Here is a 16,569-nt window from a genome sequence, read left to right as displayed (position 1 = left end):
CTGAAGAGGACAGATTTAAATGGACTGAGTTACAAAGTAATTTAGATGATATGTATAACATAAAAGCAGAGGGAGCGTTTGTAAGATCAAGACTGAACTGGTTAGAGGAAGGTGAGCAGATGTCTGACATTTCTTTAAACTACAAAAGTCACAAGCCTACAATTCTATACTGCAGTTGAATATTGAAGGGACTGTTACTGATAATAAAAAGGATATCTCAAAGTTTTGTTATGAATGTCATTCTACTTTATACAAAACTAAGTACAATGGGAAAGCCTTGTCAGCTTTTTCTAAATATTTGGACAGTTTAAATGCAATTACCCATTAAGGAAGAGTTAATGTGTGATTCTAAAATCACTTTAGAATAAGTTCAAGTTGGCCATTTGAAAATGAATAACTCACCAGGGAATGATGAAATTACACAATTAGAATTTGTGTTCAAGGTTCCAAAGATGATCCTGAAGTGGAAATATAAGGCTAAACTCGCATAACCTTTTTCGATTAATTTCCTACGGTAGTTCTTAACTATGGAGGACAGAATATGACTTAAGTATAAATAAATGCATTAATAAATGTATAAATAAATATAGGAATAAATAAATAAATGCTTAAATAAATGTTTGAATACAGAAATAAATGAATAAAATAATAAATAAATGCTGAAATAAATAAATAAATGTATAGGTAAATAAATAAAAGTTGATAATCAAACAGGACATAAACAAATACATATATATTTATTTCTACATTTCTGTTCACCTACAGTTATTCATTTATTTATGTGTCTGTATGCTAATGAGGTGGGAGGTCCTAACCTCGGGACAATAATTACTTACTGTTAGTATCAGAGCTGAACATGTTACATGTGTAGCTCCCCAACACTCTACAGAGGAGACCTAAGATACCTTCAAACTGGTTTGGTGTCCTCAGGTCTACCACCAAGGTTTAAATCTATAGATCACCCTCTTAATAAACAAAGAGACTCAAACTTAACAATAGATCTAACAGATCTTGTCGAGTATTAATCACACCTGATTTGAGACTAAGAGTGCAGAAATGGAGTCACTGCAAATAAGGACTTTACTGCAGGTGTGTCTGACTGACACATCGAGTAACCAATCACACAACAGAGCTCAAACTGAAGGCAGAACCAGTGTTTCTTTGTTTTTAACTTTCACTGTTTCCCGTCGATATTGTTTAAAGCTGTTTATTTCACCTACTTACTCACCATTTTTTCCTACTTTATTTCGGACTAAATTATCTTAATCTCACTTTGTCTTTATTAAACTAAATTACATTCAGTTTAATTACCTCACTGAGTTATTTCATCTGACTTCATTATGAACTAACTTGTTTTAATATAACTTTTACACCAGAGCTACACATGTGTAACAGTTGAAAAGGATCATCTGATAAATGGGGAAACTCTGCCACCTGCTGTTGTAAATGTGTACCTGCACCTAGTAGGAGAAGCAAAGGATTGTGGGTAATCCTCACAGCCACTAAGTAACGTGTCTGTGGACAAAATAATGTGAACTGACTTGAAAAGTACATAAAAGTTGAGCTGGCTTTATCTGTTTGGATGTTATTTGTCTTAGATTATATTCGTCATGTGTTCATTAAGTTAATCATTCGTTTTTTATGTGTTTTATTGAAGTAAAAATGTCTCCAGTACAGCTAACATTCACACGATGCCGTCTTTATAGATATTTTAACTGGCTCAGCTTTTCTAGTCTTTACGGTACTCGTTCAGAAGGTCCAGGAAGCACACCGACCAATCACAAGCATTGTAAACCGTGTCACGTGATGCTACTCGGCCAATCAAATGTGTGTTCTGATAAGAGTACAAACCGGTCGGTTGGTAGTTTTCCGTAATCAAGTTATTTTCGGTCCACAACCTCTCACGAGCTGTGGTGCCATGCAGTAAAACACACGTCACGTGTTAAAGATTAACGCCCCCTAAAGGACGCGTTCAGGGAGGTGCGGTAATTTCGCTACTGTCGTATTTTTACTTTAATAAAACAATTTTTCTTGCAACACTGAGACATGTTGATCTATTTATCTAATAATGTATTGACCTAAATTATAAAGTAAGTTTTATTGTTGGGGATTAAATGTATTTTTTAATGTAATTTAATTTGCACAGTTCATAGTTTAATCTGAGTATTTGTGTTGTGACGACCCCTCCCTTCCACCAGGGGTCTGTGTCTGTTTCCTGTCAGTTCTTCTTGCAGGATGTTGATCGGCAGCTAATGAGCCCCACCTGAGCCTGCTGGAAGTGACCAAAGAAGCATCCTCTGACGGTGCCGCCCCGCACCTCTCCTCCCTACCTCCTGTTTGGAGGACCTGGCTGCTGCTTTGTTTTGGTTTGTTTAGTTTAGTTACTGGTTCCTTAAATAAATGTGTATTTATTACTTTTAACTCGTCTTGTCTCCCTTCATGTTACGGCCTTTTGAGCTGGCTCGTGACATAGTTAATAGTCCAAATAAATAAAAAATAGAAAAACACAGTAAATAACTTTACACTGTAAATTAAAGAACACAGAGTCACGGTTCAATTTAATTTAGGATTTAGCATCAGGATGTGTTTCATTTATTTTAAACAAGAGTCAGACTGAGGCAGCATTTAGTCCTCTGGTCTCTTTGAACTATTAATATGATAAACATAAATAAACATTTATCAAACATAGAAACACTGAACACGTTCATTAAAGACAACCGGCTGTAAATCTTGTGCTATGACACGAAAACACAAACCGTTATATACATTTATATATAAATTAATGTATATAAATAAATACTATATATATATATATATAAAATTCAAATAAATAAATATCTACATGAATAAATCTATTCATAAATAAATCTATATAAATTTATATATATATATTTAAATAAATATAGTTCCAATATAAGTTCCAATTTCAACTTTTAAACCAACGTGGTCAAAAAGTCCTTAAAGTGCTGAAGTTTGAACAACTAAAAACACCATCAGCTGATGAAGACGGTGAGGTACTGTTGAAAGCTCCAGAACAAGCTGGGACCTTGAGTTGAGATTGTTTTGTGGAAGACATTAAAGCTTTGTCCTTCAGACCGATATAGGGCTATGATACATGTCCAATGTGACAGCTTCAAATATCTTGTTTTAATAGAAAAAATTTATTGTGAACAATATAAATAAAGAGTTCTTATGGTAAAATTCTTAAAATTATGAGACCTTAATCTCTTATTTTGAATAAATATCTAAAGAAAAGTCACATTCATATCTCAGTGTCTCACACTAAACAGGAAATAAAATGTCTTTACATTTGCCAGAGAAGAAGACGTGAAGGCTTTGGTTATGACTCACAATCTGATTATTAGCAGAAAACTGATTCAGCTCATTCACAGAGTTTCATAGTTTATTATCTCAGTGATCTTCATCATTTCATCTCTGTGGCCACATGAAAACTGATCATTTGCACATATTTGAACACAGATCTGCTCATGTGAGTTTAAAGTCCTTCTAATGAGGCTCAGGTTTGGTTTTGGTTGGTAAAGGGTCACATGTTGTCTGCTCCACGTCCAGAAAGGATCCGACTGGACCCAAGTTCAACAACCCTTAAAGTACTTTGTTAAAGTAGTACTAATACTACCTGTATCTGTGCAGTACAAGTATGTGTGTTTAGTTTTACCTACGTGTTCATATTTTATTCACATAATTTGATTAGTTAGGATATTTTATATCAAAATCCTTTATCACAAAAGTAATCAAAATACTTAAATACAGGAATAAGCAAAGTTCTTATGAAATGAGAAAAATCCTTTTGGACAGAATTTAGCTGAACACTTATAAAATAAATGAAAAGTCCTCATTTAGAAAGTTAAGAACACTGATGACATAAGCAAAACACAATTATTAATAAGAATAATCTTTAATTGTAAAAATAAGCAAAATCCTTAATTACATAATATTGTAAAATCTTAATGAAAAAGGACATTTCGTTAATTACAAAATAAAGTGAAAGGCTCATGATTTAAGAAAAATACTTTATTACATTTTTTTTAATTCCTTAATTTCAAAACTAAGTCAATTTACGAAGAACAAAAAATGTGTTAAATTCTTATGAAATAAGTAAAATCCTTAATTATGAAAAAATGTAAATACCTTGATTGCAACATTAATGAATTACAACAATAAGCGAAATTCTAATGAAATAAGTAAAATCCTTAATTACAAAACTAAGCAAAATGCAAATGCTTTAAGTAAAACCCTCTAATTATAAAAAATAAGTAAAATCCTTAGTTACACAATTAATGATTAAGAACAACAATGAGGAAAATAGTAAAAATTTCAGAATCTCAAATAAATGAGTTTCTAGGGGCTGATCACAGCGGGACGTTGTTTATATTTGTATTATTCTGATTATCTTTTATATAAATGTTGCTCATGACAATAAAGAGTCATGTGAACCACAAGGAGCGCTAAAGTGAAGTCATGAAGCTCATTCTATGTTTTAAAAGACAAACACCAACAGATTGTCAACATTGAGTATCGTTGTACAGAATGTAGAAGATGTAAGTCAATGTTTCATGTTTATTCTAATATATCACATTAACATTGTTCCTGATAGTCTTTGGTTTCTGCTTGGACTCTGGTAAACCTGCTCTCAAGTCTACTTTTAAATGAAACTTGATATCTGTGAGGTGTTTAAGATTCACGTCTTCAGCAGGAACCAATGGGCTTGGAGCTGAGAGCCACAGACAGGAAGTCAGAAGATATGGAGAGACCAACACATTGTTGAGAGTAAGAAAGACAGGCTATAATAATGTGAGATCATATTCAGCCTTCTGGTGTAAGGGAACATGCGTATCAAAGGGAGCTGATGGTGGTTGTGTGGTAGAAATCCATCTGGATGTGAGATGAGCTCCTTGGAGGAGCTACTCTGCTCCCTGAGCTCCTTCTTCTTCAGCTGGAGGAACACCCAGGTTATAATAAACCAGCTCAGTGTTCTTCTGTCTGCACGGCATCTGCCCCCTGCTGGCCTGGAGAGAAATGACAGCACAGTCCTGTCTTCAGTTCACTAAACACAGAGCGAGTGCTTCATGTCAGTCGCTGGTTTAAACAACAGACATGTGTCAGTACCTTACAGTAGAAGTAAAGGGCAACGTTCACCAACAGAAGAGTCAGCGGCAGGACGATCGCTCTGATGATCAGAGGTAATGGATCTGATGAAACACATGGACAGTCATTACATCACACAACATCATGAGTCCAACAGCTCCCATTGACCCTGAAATCTACAACCTGACACACATTAACACATTAACGACTGTCTCAACGTTTGGTTTCCAGGATAACCCTGGTTCTCTGAGTGAGGTATCGGAGCACACCACCCTTCTTGCTTCTGATAGGTGGAGGAACTACACTTGAAAATGGAGAGTTGGGGGCTAAGGGGTGTTATGACTGATGTGGTGGCAGTGGAGCTTTGTGATTGGTTACATCAGAAGGTGCTTCAGTTCTCAGAGAACCAGAGTTATCCTGGTAACCAAACCTGCTCTGTCCTACAGTAGATTGTTAGCTGTTGCCTTTTATAGACTGTGTTTAGGTTTGGTTACTATATGACATGTGTAACACAATGACAGGAGTCACAGTGTCATTCCAGAAACATCAACATGGACTCTGTGGTCAGTCAGTTTGGACCAATCATTTTCAATCCTGCATGTAAACAGTCAGCTTACCTAAGACAGTGATGGAGAGCAGACGGCTCTCAGAGGAGAAGTTATGATTAAAAACATAGATGTGATAAACACAGCTGTAGCTTCGTTGGTGGGCGGGCTCTGCAGCAGGAAACAGGAAGTTGGCAGAGTGATTGACAGCTGGTTGGGTGTAGTTTTGTGCTGAGTTGGAGGAGGTGAAGGTGAGCTGGAAGGAGCCTCCTGGGTACTGTGGCTGGATGGAGCAGCAGATGGTGAAGGTGGAGCGCCTGAGCACCGGAGCCCCCTGCTGCTGGGCCTCGGAGACCCCGTACATTGAGGAGGACACGGTGATGATTGGCTGAAGCAGCAGGTCTGTAACCACAGAGAGATGATGAAAGTTCATGTTTACCCTCCGTTGAACAAGATGGAACCTGAATTGATGTCACAGGTCTGACAGACAGACAGACAGACAGACAGACAGGTGTGTCCTGCCAGGTGAAGCTCATCAGTCTCTCAAGGTTTGAAGCTTCCAGAAACAAGCCCACCTCTCTACTTTAGGATGTCGTTGTCCTGGATAACTTTACATTTCAGTCCAATGGAAACCCACTGACTGTCACTGTGACAGAGGAAGGAACACACTGGAAACATTGCTGTCAGAGATGATGTCGTCAAACTCAAGGCCCGTGGGCCGAATCCGGCCCGCCACGTCATTTTATGTGGCCCGCGAATTCGCCAGAAAAAAATAATAATAATAATAATAATTTAAAGTTAGACTTGATAATAAAAATATCCCCACAGTCGAAATTATGAGATAGGAAGTCGAAGTTATGATAGAAAGTCAAAATGATGAGATACTTAAACACACAGTCACAGAAGCAGCTCTTTGGCTGGTTACTGTACATTTGACATGGAAATGTATTGTGAGTACATTGAAGACTACTTTAAACGTGACTTTACAACAGATTAAATACTTCATGTGGGATTGTGCAAACGCACCCTTGAAAGGATTTTAAGCTTTGAACGAAGTTATTGTAATAACTTGTTTGATATTTGTCTTTGATATTTTCTTTAACAGTTTGATCTTTGATAGAGTAATGTGGGTTTCTTAACCCTAAATTAAAAGGATTTAAGTTACAATAACAGAAATGTGCTTAAATATATTTTTACATTTATATAACTGCATGTACAATATTTTTACACTTGAATAAACAATAATCAAATGTAGAGACAGTTATTTACCAATATGTTAGGAGTAGTTACATTTACACAGTCTTACATTTACAACCGGCCCTTTGAGAGCAACCGTAATGCTGATGTGGCCCAGAGTGAAAATTTGTTTGAAAACCCCTGTCATAGATGATGTCACTGATGGGTTTACCTGAGCAAATGAGATCCAGGTTGGAGGAAGAGGATTCTGATGTTAAACAATCTCTCAGAGCAAATCCAGAGTGATCACAGTAAGGGTTGATCCTCCACACATATCTCTTTGAGGACTCCTCTCTCTGTCTGATAGAAACAGCAGAGCCACAGTCCAGATCTCTACAGAAAACAGCTGCTTTCTTCAGGGTCCAGTCATAGTAAGAGTCATATACTGGTCTCCAATCTCCCCGTTTCAGCTCCAGTGTTCCTGCACAGCGACTGTCTCCTCCTACCAACCTGACAGGTTCTGAACAGAAACAAGAGAGTCGTCAGTAAAAGAACAAAGTGAGTTTTATTAAATCATAAATAAACCAGATCAAAGCTGCAGCTCCTCTTCTACCTGAGCAGGTGAGTCCAACAGCTTTGTTAGGTGAGCAGGTGTTTCTATCTGAGCCTGAGCTTCTACAGTCCAGGAGAGCAGACTCATGGCCTCCACACTGGAACTCTTTGGTCCACATTGGAGCCTCCACTTCTCCATAGAGCGCCCCCTGGAGGACTGAAGGAGCCCCACAGCCAAGCTCCCGACAGACCACCTCTGCATCCTGCTGGTCAAAGTCATCTTCACACACTGAGGACCACCACTGGTTAGACTGGTTAGACTTCACCTCCAGTCTGCCTGAGCACAGACTAGTCCCATTCACCAGCCTGACAGAGTCTGGAGAGATGATAGAAGATACAAGAGAGATAAAAGACACCAGACACTAAATAACAAGATGTCATGAAACAATAATTCAGGGATTAAATAATACAATAAATCAATAATATTTATAATAATAATAATCATTAAAGCTGCGAGCAGCGATGAATGGGCCCTCGCATCCTCCAGCACGTCGGGAGTGCCAGCTGGACTCCGGCCTGCGCGTCCGAGAACGTCCGCGACCGTCCGCGACCGTCGGACAGTGCATCCGCGAGTGAGCCGTTTTTAATCCCATGTGGACCGCCTAATGCTGGAAATGATGCTTTGCAAATAGTCCGATGCTTCCTGTATTCGCTCCCTAGCGCTACAGAACACGTGCATTATGTAGCTCTATATCAAGTGTAAACCACATTATGTAAAAGTCACGTAAATCGGATGGTGTTTGTCAAAAAATACAGATTTCCTTTCGCCAGCAGGTGGTGCTGTGAGTATTAGGGAAAATTAGCTTGTAGACATCCTCAGGCCATGAGTGTTATCAAGCATGTGAAGTTTGGGACCGTTTGGAACAAGCCCAGCTGAGTTACATCAGACATTTCCTTTAGCCAGTAGGCGGCGCTATAAGTTATTGAAGTTTTTTCAATTGAAGTATGTTCAAGCTTGAAGTAGCATCATGCATAAGAAGTTTGTTGCAGATAGAATAATGTACCTTGGAGTTATAACAACTTCCTTTTTCATGCCGAATGAGGCAAAATTTATGAATTTTATTTTTAATTATTTATTTAATTATTAAATTAATTATTTGTATTGATATTATGCCACGCCCCTAAGAAGTGTATTGGTCCATATCTTGTAAGGGCAAAGAGATATCAAAAAGCTTTTGATAACTTTTGATGATCTAGATCCAATTATGATCCACAGCAAATTTCGTAGAAATCGGACCCAGCGTGTAGGAGGAGTTTGCAAAAATGTGTTTTTTCACTAAATTCAAAATGGCTGACTTCCGGTTGGGTAGCCAAGGGCTTTTTTCTAAGTCTACATGTGATACATCTGTTTACCAAATGTTATACATCTAAATGTTATATATCCAGGTGAAAGGTACTGCGAGGGGTGAAACGTACTGCGAGGGCTGCATCGTCGAAATATTGTATAAATTCATACAAAATTGAAAATGGCCGACTTCCGGTAGGGTTTAGAGCACGGTCCTAAGAGACTTACTTTTTAGTCTCCATATAGGATACATGTGCCTACCAAGTTTCATACATGTAGCCAAAACGTAGCGCTGGGGCTGCTCTTTTGAAATATTGTAGGGGGCGCTATAGAGGCAATTTAAAACGGCCAATAAAAAAAATCATATAAACTATTTCTTCCAATAACCTGTGACACATGTACAAAGTTCCATGAGTTTTTGATCATCCCAACCCACTAAACAATCAGCTTCTTTTTTCATGGCGAACGATGCGTCGCCACGGCAACAGCGTTCCACGAAAACTCACAAAATTCATGATGATGCATCATCAATGTCTTAAGGCTATCCTTACCAAATTTTAGACTCATCAGGTCACCTGGCTAGGAGGAATAATTAAAAGTATAAAATATGACATTTCTTTTAGCCAGTAGGCGGCGCTATGAGTTATTGATTTTTTTTTAATTGAAGTATGTTCAGGCTTGAAGTAGCATCATGCATAAGAAGTTTTGTGTGGATTGGATAATGTACCTTGGAGTTATAACAACTTCCATGGAAAATGGATCGTTTTGTAACTCAACCAAAAAACATGAATCTGTCCATTATTTTAATAGTTCAGTATTGTATGCAAGATAACAGGTATGTTTATAAATGGCAGTGGCACGGCTCCCTACTCACTGGACCTTGCACATGTTTAAAATAAAAACATGAATATATGAACCTGTGTATTATTTGAATAGCTTAGTATTCAATGCACAATAACAAGGTATGTTTATACATGGCACTAGGCCCAGTTTAATATAAAACACAATTTTATACAATATATATATAGTCGGGGGTCCCTGCTCCATCTCTCTATCAGTTTGGGGGTCCTTGGCCTGAAAAATGTTGAAGACCCCTGTTCTAGACAGATTCCCAGGATGTAGTTAGGGAGGGACTGGACCAAAACATAGGAAGTAGATTGGCACATAGATGATGTCACTGATGGGCTTACCTGAGCAGGTGAGATCCACGATGGAGGAAGAGAACTCTGATGTTAAACACTCTCTCAGAGAAGATCCAGAGTAAACATAGTCAGAGTGGATCCACCACACAGGTCTCTCTGAGGACTCCTCTCTCAGTCTGATAGAAACAGCAGAGCCACAGTCCAGATCTCTACAGGCAACATCTGCTGTCTTCAGATTCCAGTCAGATTCTTCTTCTGGTCTCCAGTCTCCCTGTTTCACCTCCAGTGTTCCTGCACAGCGACTGTCTCCTCCCACCAACCTGACAGGTTCTGAACAGAAACAAGAGAGTCGTCAGTAAAAGAACAAAGTGAGTTTCAGTAGAACAGAAATTAACCAGATCAAAGCTGCAGCTCCTCTTCTACCTGAGCAGGTGAGTCCAACAGCTTTGTTAGGTGAGCAGGTGTTTCTATCTGAGCCTGAGATTCTACAGTCCAGGAGAGCAGACTCATGGCCTCCACACTGGAACTCTTTGGTCCACATTGGAGCCTCCACTTCTCCATACAGTGCCCCCTGGAGGACTGAAGGAGACCCACAGCCAAGCTCCCTACAGACCACCTCTGCATCCTGCTGGTCAAAGACATCTTCACACACTGAGGACCCCCACTGGTTAGACTGCTTAGACTGCTTAGACTTCACCTCCAGTCTGCCTGAGCACAGACTAGTCCCATTCACCAGCCTGACAGAGTCTGGAGAGATGATAGAAGATGAAAGAGAGAGAGAGATAAAAGACATCAGACACTAAATAACATTCTGTCTCATTTTTCTTAGAAGATCTGTGACCCAGAATATAAATGTGTTTATAAAATGATCCCTAACATCTAAAAGAGATGGGGGCTGGACTCTCTCCTTAAGGAGTGTCCAGGGTGTGGAGATACTGACGAGCCCCCGGCTGAGCTGAGCTGCTCAAAGTTGTGTCCAGTAGGTCATTGGTGACTGTTATGGTGGAAACCAAAGAACCTGCTGGTGGAAACCAGTGAATAAGAAAGCTGAGAAGCTGAAGGAGGAGTCCTTTCAGGCTGGTTGGTGGTTGGCCCAGAGGACTCCTGAAGCAGCAGACATGGAGATTTCATATATAAAGATATCTTGGTGCATTCAGCACCTGATTTACTGAGGCAGCTACTCATCAGACCAGTCTTTTGCCATTCTAGCTGCTGCATGTGTGTGTCAACCTAGATACATTACTGTCATAGATGATGTCACTGATGGGCTTACCTGAGCAGATGAGATCCACGATGAAGGAAGAGGAATCTGATGATAAACAATCTCTCAGAGCAGATCCAGACTGAACACAGAAAGAGTGGAGCCACCACACAGATCTCTCTGAGGACTTTCTCTGTCCTACAGAAACAGCAGAGCCACAGTCCAGCTCTCTACAGACAACATCTGCTTCCTTCAGCCTCCAGTCAGAGTAATATACTGGCCTCCAGTCTCCTTGATGTTTCAGCTCCAGTGTTCCTTTACAGCGACTGACTCCTCCTACCAACCTGAAAGGTTCTGAACAGAAACAAGAGAGTCGTCAGTAAAGAAATTATTTTTTTTATAAAATATTAAACTAACACATGGCTGCTGATTCTGCTTCATTGGTTCTTTATTTCTCTTTTCTTTCTCTTTTTACCTGTTGATGTATGATTTTCTTCAGCCTGGAGTTCTGGAGAAATAGACACATATTTGTTGTTTTATTAAGTAAATATAATAGAAATAGAAATGTATTTTCAATTTTCACCAAAAACTTATTGTGATGTTGTTACATTGATATTCAGACAGTTGAACCTGCATTAAAAAACAAGACTGTGTTTAGACGTCTTCATCTGTTTCAGCCAATCACAGAAGAGGAGATTAAAGGGTCATATTTTTTGTGACAATACGACAAACAAGAAATGTATTATTTTTAAAATTTAAATTATGATTAACAAGGGCTTCCCTTAGAAGGCAGAGTATCCTGAGGGGAGGGGCTAAAAACAGAGAAAAGTCCAAAGTTAAGAAGACATAATAACAACATATTATATTGATTATTATCAGGCAGCAACAAGGTTTAATGGTTCAGCCAATCAGAGGTAGCGAGTCATGACGGTCTCTCAGTACTCAGTGATGAATACATTGTGTTTCCTGTGAGTTCTTCACAATAAAAGGCCCCATTGTGATCGTCTTGTTGAGGTGTTTTATTATGAAGCAGCAGTAAATGCTGAGTCAGCATTAGCAGTAACTTAATGCTGCTCTGATCCGTCTGTAGGAGAGTGAACAGGAAACAGTAAAGCTGATATCAGATTTCAAACAGCCTCACTGATCACATGCTACATTGTTTCCTGTCTATTAGTCATGAGTCTGAATCTATGGAGGACTCTACCACCAACAATATGAAACACCGAGATCATTACTGAATATACTTTGACTGTATGAATATTAATTTACAACAAATATAATCAATGACTTGTGATTTGATGAATATTTGGGGATTTTAACTTGAATGTTTTCGATTCGACAAAGTTCAGGAAACATCACGTTTTATAAACTAAGAGGAAACTTTTGAGGTGTTTTTATTTTAACATGGAGGCTGGTACAGTTCATGCAGTCAATAATTAATCACTTTAATTATTATTATTCATAAGGAATCATTTATTTATTTTGAAACGTTTTTATTTGATCGCAACAATACGACCTCACTCCATGGTCTTCATGTTTAGTGTGTGTGTTTTCTGATTTAAAGATAGAACAGTAATATTGTAATAAAACACATCATCTCTAAATCAGAGTCTTACCTGAGCTACACAGCAACAGCAGCAGCATCAACAGGTGATCCATGACGTCCAGGTAGACCGTCTCTCTGCCCGTCTGTGTGTCTGTGTGCTGTCCTCGGTGTATATCTGTGTACAGGAAGAGGTGGAGCTTTACTGATGGCTTATCTGTCTTTAGTTTTACAGAGAAGAGTCTCTGTCACATGATCAGCTTCTTCTGTCCACCATGTTTCCAGTGTGACCAGTGGATCAGACACTTCTTCACTCTGGTGTCTTGTTCTCACTTTGGTCTGACACCAATCTGTTTAGTTATTGTCCTATACAGCATGCGGGCTCATGGAAGCAGTATAGAACCATAGAACTATAGAGCTAGAGAAATAGAAACATAAAGAGTTACATTCTCTTTATAGTTGTTTTAAAACTTCTGTGTTTGTTTGAGTCTTATTATAGTAGTTTTATATTTTCTTGTAGTCGTTTCACATGTTTGTGGTTTTCTTTAACTTTCATGGTTGTTTGAGTCTCTCTGTAGTTGTATTATGTCTCTTTGTAGTCATTTTGTTATGAGTTCTTCATAAAGCTGCAGGATGTGTTTAGCTCTGAACCCATTGGTCTATCTGACTATCAATCAACAGATCAATATATCTGTGAGCACATCCAGCACCTTCCTGTGTGTTGCTATGGTGATCTTACATCATGTGTCGTCAGTTTGTTTCTCCTTCACTGAATAGTTTCTAGTGATTTATTACTTCTGATGATTTAGTGAACTCCTGATTCAAGCTGACTCTGTTGTTGCTCTTTATCAAGTTTCTCCTGTGAGAGATGGAAGTACTCACATCTTTTACTGCAGTAAAATTACTAATACGACAGTGTAGAAGTACTCTGTTACAGTAAAAGTACTAATACGACAGTGTAGAAGTACTCTGTTACAGTAAAAGTATTAATATGACAGTGTAGAAGTAGTCTGTTACAGTAAAAGTACTGATACTGTGAGTACTACCAGCAGTGTTTGCAGAGGTTCTGTCCCTCAAATAGCCTGATGACGACCCTCTCCAGAATAGAGTCAACATTGTCTCTTAAAGCAACAGTAGAACTCAGGCCTAAGTTATTCACAGAGTGGGGGGGCTTTATGCTTATAATAGTTATTCACAGAGTGGGGGGGCTTCATGCTTATAAGTGGTGATCTGTCTGAGACCTCTCCACACTGAATCATATTCACTTGCTGAGAGCTCTTTTTGAAATTTCTCAGGATATCATGGTTCAGCATCTCTCACCTCCTGGCTGTATTCTGAGTCTTTAAACCGGTCCTTGTCTCCACTCCTCAATGCCTCTTCCTTTAGAAACCTTAGCTGTCCGAGTTCAGCTGTGAACCAGTTCGTTGTTGATATAACTCACCCTGGTGCATGATGGGACACTGCTGTCTTCACAGAAGCTGATGTATGATGTCACAGCTGCTACTTTACACAGCTCTTTGTAATGTTGCTCAAAAGTCAGTTTCACCCCAAAAAGAAGAGAAAATGGTGGTGAACAAGAGATGAGTGAAAGACGTGGAGAAGCTGAGTCACCTCCACCAGACATCATCTCTGGAGGACTTCCACATCTTCATCCTGTGCTCTGAACACAGGAACATGGTTTTCACTTTCATGGAGTGTTGAGCAGGTAATAAATACTTTATAATATATTCTGTAACCTCTTGTAACAAAGTGACTGAATTAGAGAAGTGTTACCATGATTCTATTATTGTAGGTTGAGCATTATAATGAAAATGAGGACCGTGAACAAGAAACATCTGCAGGAACATCTGTCTACACGGTCGTGTTCCCCAAGTCAAAGAAGATTAAATGCATATAAAGCCAGTTAAAACAGAGCCTACATACAGGAAGTGTTAAACTATTTTACAACAAATATAATACAATGAACGTGGGATTTTAACAGGTACAAATGACAAAGTTTAAATATAAATAAGGAAGGAAGCGTATTTCATTTAAAACAAGAAAACTATCATTAAAAAATGTTTTCATATTCAGAGTACGTGGATGAACTGATGAGGCTCGTACTTGAGGAGGCGTTTGAGGACCCAACTCCATTTGTCGAGGAGTTGAAGACGATCCCCGTCCCCAAGGACCTGTGGTCCCAGTGAGAGACCCTCAGAGGAGGAAGTGTTGCCGCCATGTGTCCCGCTTCAGTCCAGGAGCAGCCTGAAGGCCACATTGTGACCAGATGTTTGTGAAATACAACAGGACGGGATGACAACCCTCATGTCCTAAAGAGAAGCAGCTGACAAAGCTCCGGATCGCCTGTATGGAGAGGACCACACATCATCACCATTGCAGATCAAATATGTTCTATGTACAGTATGACAGCATTTACTCATGTTTGTCTGTAACGACGCACCGCCGTTACTTAGACCACGGATAGTGTGCGAGATAGGGTGTGATAGAGTCAAGGAACACACATGTTTATTGTATGTATTTATTGTGGGACTGTGGATGCTGGGAGCCATGTGCACAGCTAGGACACAAAGCTGGTCCCGTTCTCCCTGCCAACAAACAGACAACTGCAGTCAGTGACAAAGTGATTAGACTTGACTGTAGTAAATGTCTATGTGGCAGAACATTATCGTGTATATATTGCAACAACTTACCTCTGCCTGTTTCCTCTTCCCAGGGTGTTCGGGCAAAATACTTCCCTGGGGGCTCGAGCACCCATTTATAGTGCCGGGAAATACCAACTACAGGAAGCGGGTAGGGGGAAGTGAAAATAGGTGTTGCTGTGTTTAGTTAGATAAATGAGGGTGTTTATCATTTACTTTATTTATAGGCATTCTAATTAGTTGTTCATTATTATAGATACTTGTGGTGTGGGTAAAATCTGGTAAATATTTATTATACATATATGTTTAGCAATATACTTACCCGTAGATGGCAGGGCTGGTCCAATTAACTGGACCAGGTGTGTATATAAGGGCCTCATTTTGTTTGTGTGGGGGTTAGTGAAGGCAACTAGATACTGGTGTCAACGTTGGTGCGATGGTCGACCTTTTAAAAAAATAAAAAGAAGCATCTTCTGAAACTACTCTGAACTCTTCATTTGCCTCCATGGCCACTCGGGCATGTTTACAAGTGGCGGCAGTGGTAAAGGCCTGTCGATATATTGATGGGACCAAGGACGAGAAGGAAAAAGAAGAGCGAGCACCAGGAGAGCCCAGAGAAGGGGGGACCAGAGACTTCGACTGGAGACCAGGAGGATGTGGTTTCCTATGTGGTTAAGATGCGAGAAAGATTGGAAAAAATGACAGTTCTTGCACAGGAACACATGAGAACTGCGCAGGCTAACCAGAAGACCTGGTACGACAAGAAGGCCAGGGAAAGGACGTTTCATCCAGGACAGCAGGTCTTGCTTCTACTGCCTTCCAGTGACTGTAAGCTGTTGGCCAAATGGCAGGGGCCTTATGAAATCACCAAGCGCCAGGGTAAGGTCACATATGAGCTTCACATGCCTGACAGAGTGAAAAAGCATCAGTGTTTTCATGTTAACCTGCTGAAGGAGTTTCAAGAGCCTGCACCACCAAACCAGCTGCCGGTCCAGCAGCAGCTCCTGATCCGTGCCCTGGATGAGGAGGAAGAGAGAGAGCAGTCGTTTCCCAGCGATATCTCGGAAGCCAGTTCGTTTGAGCTGTCCCACCTCCATCCGGAACGGCAGGTGGAGATCAAAGCATTAATCGACCCAGAGCTATTCCAACTAAAGCCTGGCTTCACAACTCTGGTCCGGCATAAGGTCCACCTGAAGGAAAGCGCCATTCCTCATCGGAAGTGGTATAGGATCCCTGAACGGCTGGTGCCAAAGCTCAAGAAGGAAATTGAGCTGATGCTACAGCTGGGGATAATTGAAACGTCGACCAGTGAGTGGTGCA

At 39.7% G+C, this 16,569-nt stretch overlaps 1 protein-coding gene and 1 long non-coding RNA gene across 2 annotated transcripts; one reads left to right on the top strand and one right to left on the bottom strand.

Annotated features, from left to right (window-relative positions):
• The first annotated feature begins 1,844 nt into the window (after positions 1-1,844).
• On the top strand, positions 1,845-2,421 carry LOC142942312 (uncharacterized). Its single transcript, XR_012951584.1, has 2 exons — positions 1,845-1,980; positions 2,199-2,421. It is a non-coding gene; the product is annotated as an uncharacterized LOC142942312 (long non-coding RNA).
• A 2,501-nt stretch (positions 2,422-4,922) lies between these two features.
• LOC142941955 (CD5 antigen-like) lies at positions 4,923-14,867 on the bottom strand. Its single transcript, XM_076084083.1, has 9 exons — positions 14,714-14,867; positions 12,684-12,788; positions 11,311-11,421; positions 10,290-10,616; positions 9,915-10,196; positions 7,441-7,755; positions 7,060-7,347; positions 5,248-5,263; positions 4,923-5,055 (listed from the first exon to the last, which is right to left on the bottom strand). Exons 1-9 carry the CDS (start codon positions 14,865-14,867, stop codon positions 4,923-4,925), a joined length of 1,731 nt encoding a protein of 576 aa, XP_075940198.1.
• Positions 14,868-16,569: the final 1,702 nt, after the last annotated feature.

Source organism: Anarhichas minor, unplaced genomic scaffold (assembly GCF_050575085.1).
Source record: "Anarhichas minor isolate MPS153535 unplaced genomic scaffold, ASM5057508v1 ptg000136l, whole genome shotgun sequence".
Taxonomy (NCBI): Eukaryota; Metazoa; Chordata; class Actinopteri; order Perciformes; family Anarhichadidae; genus Anarhichas; species Anarhichas minor.
The sequence above is the reverse complement of the archived record's forward strand: the minus strand, read 5'-3'. Positions and strand labels throughout refer to the sequence as shown.

What these genes read in the sequence shown, in the direction of transcription:
- LOC142941955 (XM_076084083.1), bottom strand. Translation starts at nt 14,867, where the DNA reads ATGTGGCCTTCAGGCTGCTCCTGGACTGAAGCGGGACACATGGCGGCA. An exon ending in GTCCTCAAACGCCTCCTCAA is followed by an intron (nt 12,789 to 14,713) that starts GTACGAGCCTCA and finishes TCCTGTACACAG; the next exon opens with ATATACACCGAGGACAGCAC. An exon ending in TGTTGGACTCACCTGCTCAG is followed by an intron (nt 7,348 to 7,440) that starts GTAGAAGAGGAG and finishes GTTTCTGTTCAG; the next exon opens with AACCTGTCAGGTTGGTAGGA.